At 46.6% G+C, this 3,153-nt stretch overlaps 1 protein-coding gene across 3 annotated transcripts in view; it reads left to right on the top strand.

The window, feature by feature from the left end:
- Window positions 1-2,320, top strand: part of tdgf1 (teratocarcinoma-derived growth factor 1) — a 7,012-nt gene extending 4,692 nt beyond the window's left edge. For all 3 annotated transcript variants that reach the window (XM_032540244.1, XM_032540245.1, XM_032540243.1), the window contains 3 exons: window positions 27-141; window positions 939-1,048; window positions 2,198-2,320. In XM_032540244.1, the coding sequence (XP_032396135.1) occupies window positions 27-141; window positions 939-1,048; window positions 2,198-2,304 (332 nt within the window). In that variant the 3' untranslated portion in view covers window positions 2,305-2,320. The remainder of the gene's footprint in view (window positions 1-26; window positions 142-938; window positions 1,049-2,197) is intronic.
- The last annotated feature ends 833 nt before the right edge of the window (window positions 2,321-3,153 follow it).

Below are 3,153 nucleotides of genomic sequence, written 5' to 3'. Positions count from 1 at the left end.
CCCCCCCCTCCCTCCCTGGCTTGTAGGTGCTGAGCAGAGTCGGAGCTGCTGTAAGAACGGAGGAACCTGTATCCTCGGCAGCTTCTGTGCCTGCCCTCCATTCTTCACGGGGAGGAGCTGCGAGTACGACCAGCGCATCAGGTACGCCACAGGAAAAACCACACTCTCCAGTCGCTGCTTTAATCAGGAGCTCCCTCAAACGGGCCGTCGTCGTAACACCTGGGGACCGGTAACACCTGGGGACCAGTAATACCTGGGGACCGGTAACACCTGGGACCTGTAGTCATTTGCAAATATCCTGCGAGAACCTGCCACTTCTGTAATTTGTCAAGTTCCACTGCAAGCAGGGCTGAAACTAACCATTACTTTCAATTAGATTCATCTTTCTTTTTTCTTTCATTAATGGATTAGTTGTTTGGTCTGTAAAAAGTCGGAAAATGTCACTCAAAGTCCCGAGTTGACGTCCTCAAATGTCTTGTTTTGTCCACAACTTAAATTTATTCAGCTAACTGTCACAGAAGGCGTGGTCTTGCATAGCCAGACCTTCCTCCGCAACGCTGTGGAGGAAGGTCTGGCTAGTCCACACAGCATTACCGGGATGGGAGAAAAACGTGCTCTGGTTAATTGGCATTTCATTAAACCAATCACAATCTTCATGGGCGGTGCTAAGCGCCGCACAGAGCCGCTGCAAAAGTTTACCCTGTAGAGATCTGAGGAGTTAACCATAGTCCTCAGAAATCCACCGGAGGTTAGCACGCCAACACACAGGAAGAGGAAGGGGACGGACATCCATACCGGGTTTTATCAGCTGCGTTGGCCAGTAGTGGAGAAATGCAAGTTTTGACAGAGCCTTGATGTCATAATGTCAGTAATCTTGAGTGAAATACAGACGTTGCTTATTCCATGGTCGTTCCATGTTTTTTTCTGTCCGTCCTTAGGAGCTGCGGTTCGATTCCTCACGGCGAGTGGGTTCAGAAAGGATGCTCCTACTGTCGCTGTGGTTACGGCGTCCTGCACTGCTTCCCCCACGTCTTCAACAACGACTGTGGTAAGACACGCTCGCAGACTTGACACTTTTTTTGTCCTTTCAGGCAGACGTGGGTTTTCATTAGGGGGGGGGGGAAATCACCAGAACCCTCCCGATACGACATCATCACGACACTTATGCCACAATACGATGTTATTGTGATTCATAACCATTTTTATAACTTCCCCCAAAGGAAACTTCTGTTTTTTTTCCTAAAAACATCCGTTTTATCTAAAAAGAAACATTCTGTTTGTTCATCTCACTTCAGTTTTGTTGCTGCTGAATGGGATTGTCAAGCAGACAAACTGACCAACACATATATAATAAAATATCAATACTTGGCGCCTGGGTATTGATACAGTCAGTATTGTCACGGAAAATATTGCGACACTATGCTGTATGGATTTTTTTTTCCCACCCCTAGTTTTCAGTTTGTTTCTATGAAAAATCTAAACGGCCAAGTGTTAGAGATTGTTTTTTTAGATTCTCTGTATCATGCAATGATGGAGATCCGATTGGGCTTTATTAGATCCCCCGTCCTGAAGACCTCATGAGTCTGTGCTCATTCATCCCTGAGACTGAGGTTGTAGTTTTCCGTGCTGCACCCAGCTGCCGCGTTTTCCACATGAATGAAGAGGCAAAGGTGTGGCCGACGCCCGACGGCCAGGCCGTCCGTTACAAAACGCTGTCGTTCACACTTCCCATCCCAAACGAATCACCGACCCGGGCGGTCTCGGTGAAATCCCACTGGGTGTAAACGCACCTCTGAACGACCACTAGCCCTGTCTGCTCATTTGCAGTTCAAGGCTTTTATTCCACAATGTAAAACACTCTCCTACACAAACATCCCGCGACAAGCACGCATGACTTCCACATTAAGCTTGGTTGTCTTCCAGTTGATTTTTTTCTGGGTCAAACTGCTTCTTTTTTCAGTTTTGTTACTTTTTTGTTGTTATTTTTGTGTGTGTCCCACGTTCTTGTAGCATATGCAACGGCCTTTATCTTTTTTTCGTGATTCAGATATTTACCAAAATCGTGCAGGCCTAGTCCTAAATACTATACCAAACCCATAAAATGGTAACCAGAGTGTGGTGTGTTGAGACAGAATGTCAGTGAAAGGTGACGAAAGGAGAAAGTTCCAACACTAACGTTTTCTGTCTTTCTTCCCAGATGACTCGGAGGAGGTGCGTTGGTATCGCTCGTCCGCCAGCACGACAGTTTGGCCCGGCCGTTTCCTGTTTCTGACGCTGCTTCTTCCCCTGCTTCCCCTTCTCTGATGGGTTTAAAAAAAACCAAAAAAACACCAGAGCTTTACAAGCTTCAAACTAATATTTATTGTATGTTTTTTCTTCCAAATGCCACAGTCGGGAAGGATTAAAATATAGTCTGAAAACTAGAATTATGTTCCATTATGGAGGAAAGACATCCTACTTTCACGGGTTGTTAAAGACAGATAATCTGGACTTCAGCCGCTGCCGTCTGTGTTTTGGTGCACTGGTGATGGGGGGGGGGGGGTTCATGTTTAGGCCCACCTCCGAATTATGGGCATGTGAAATGTGTGTCCAGCTTTTTGAGGACTTCACCCGCACCACTCGGTCCAACTTGAACAAATTGAAAAGGCCCGGAGACACCAAACCGACGTCAGGCTGCCATGGCCGACTGTCGCGTCGCCTGCGTCTCCGACCATGAAGTTGCACTTGAACACACCACAACGACTACAACCCAATGTCCAACAAACCTGCACGGTCTGTGGTGGAGGCGGTGTGTATTTGTCCCGACCGATTTAACATGTAGGGATTTGGTACTGTGCAGTGATGAAGAGCAGGCTGAGAACTTCACACAGGAATCCCCCCCCCCCCCCCCCCCGTCTCTTTTTAAAACCTAAAAGTAGGGCTGCACGATATGAGGAAAATATCCCATTGCGATCACAATGACTGATTGACATTCCCTTCAATGACGTTGAAGGGAATGATCACGTTTGTGTCGTTCTCATTTTCATCGACTAATATTAAATCAGGAAAAATTAAAACGGTTATAGTTTTGACTTTGGCGAGAATCTGCACCAAACAAAGATTTTCTTCTGTAGTCTGTAGGATTGGATTTGTAGGCCGGGACGCTACTTCATT

The sequence above is a fragment of the Etheostoma spectabile genome, chromosome 16 (genome assembly GCF_008692095.1).
Source record: "Etheostoma spectabile isolate EspeVRDwgs_2016 chromosome 16, UIUC_Espe_1.0, whole genome shotgun sequence".
Classification (NCBI taxonomy): Eukaryota; Metazoa; Chordata; class Actinopteri; order Perciformes; family Percidae; genus Etheostoma; species Etheostoma spectabile.
This window is presented reverse-complemented; position numbering and strand designations above follow the sequence as displayed.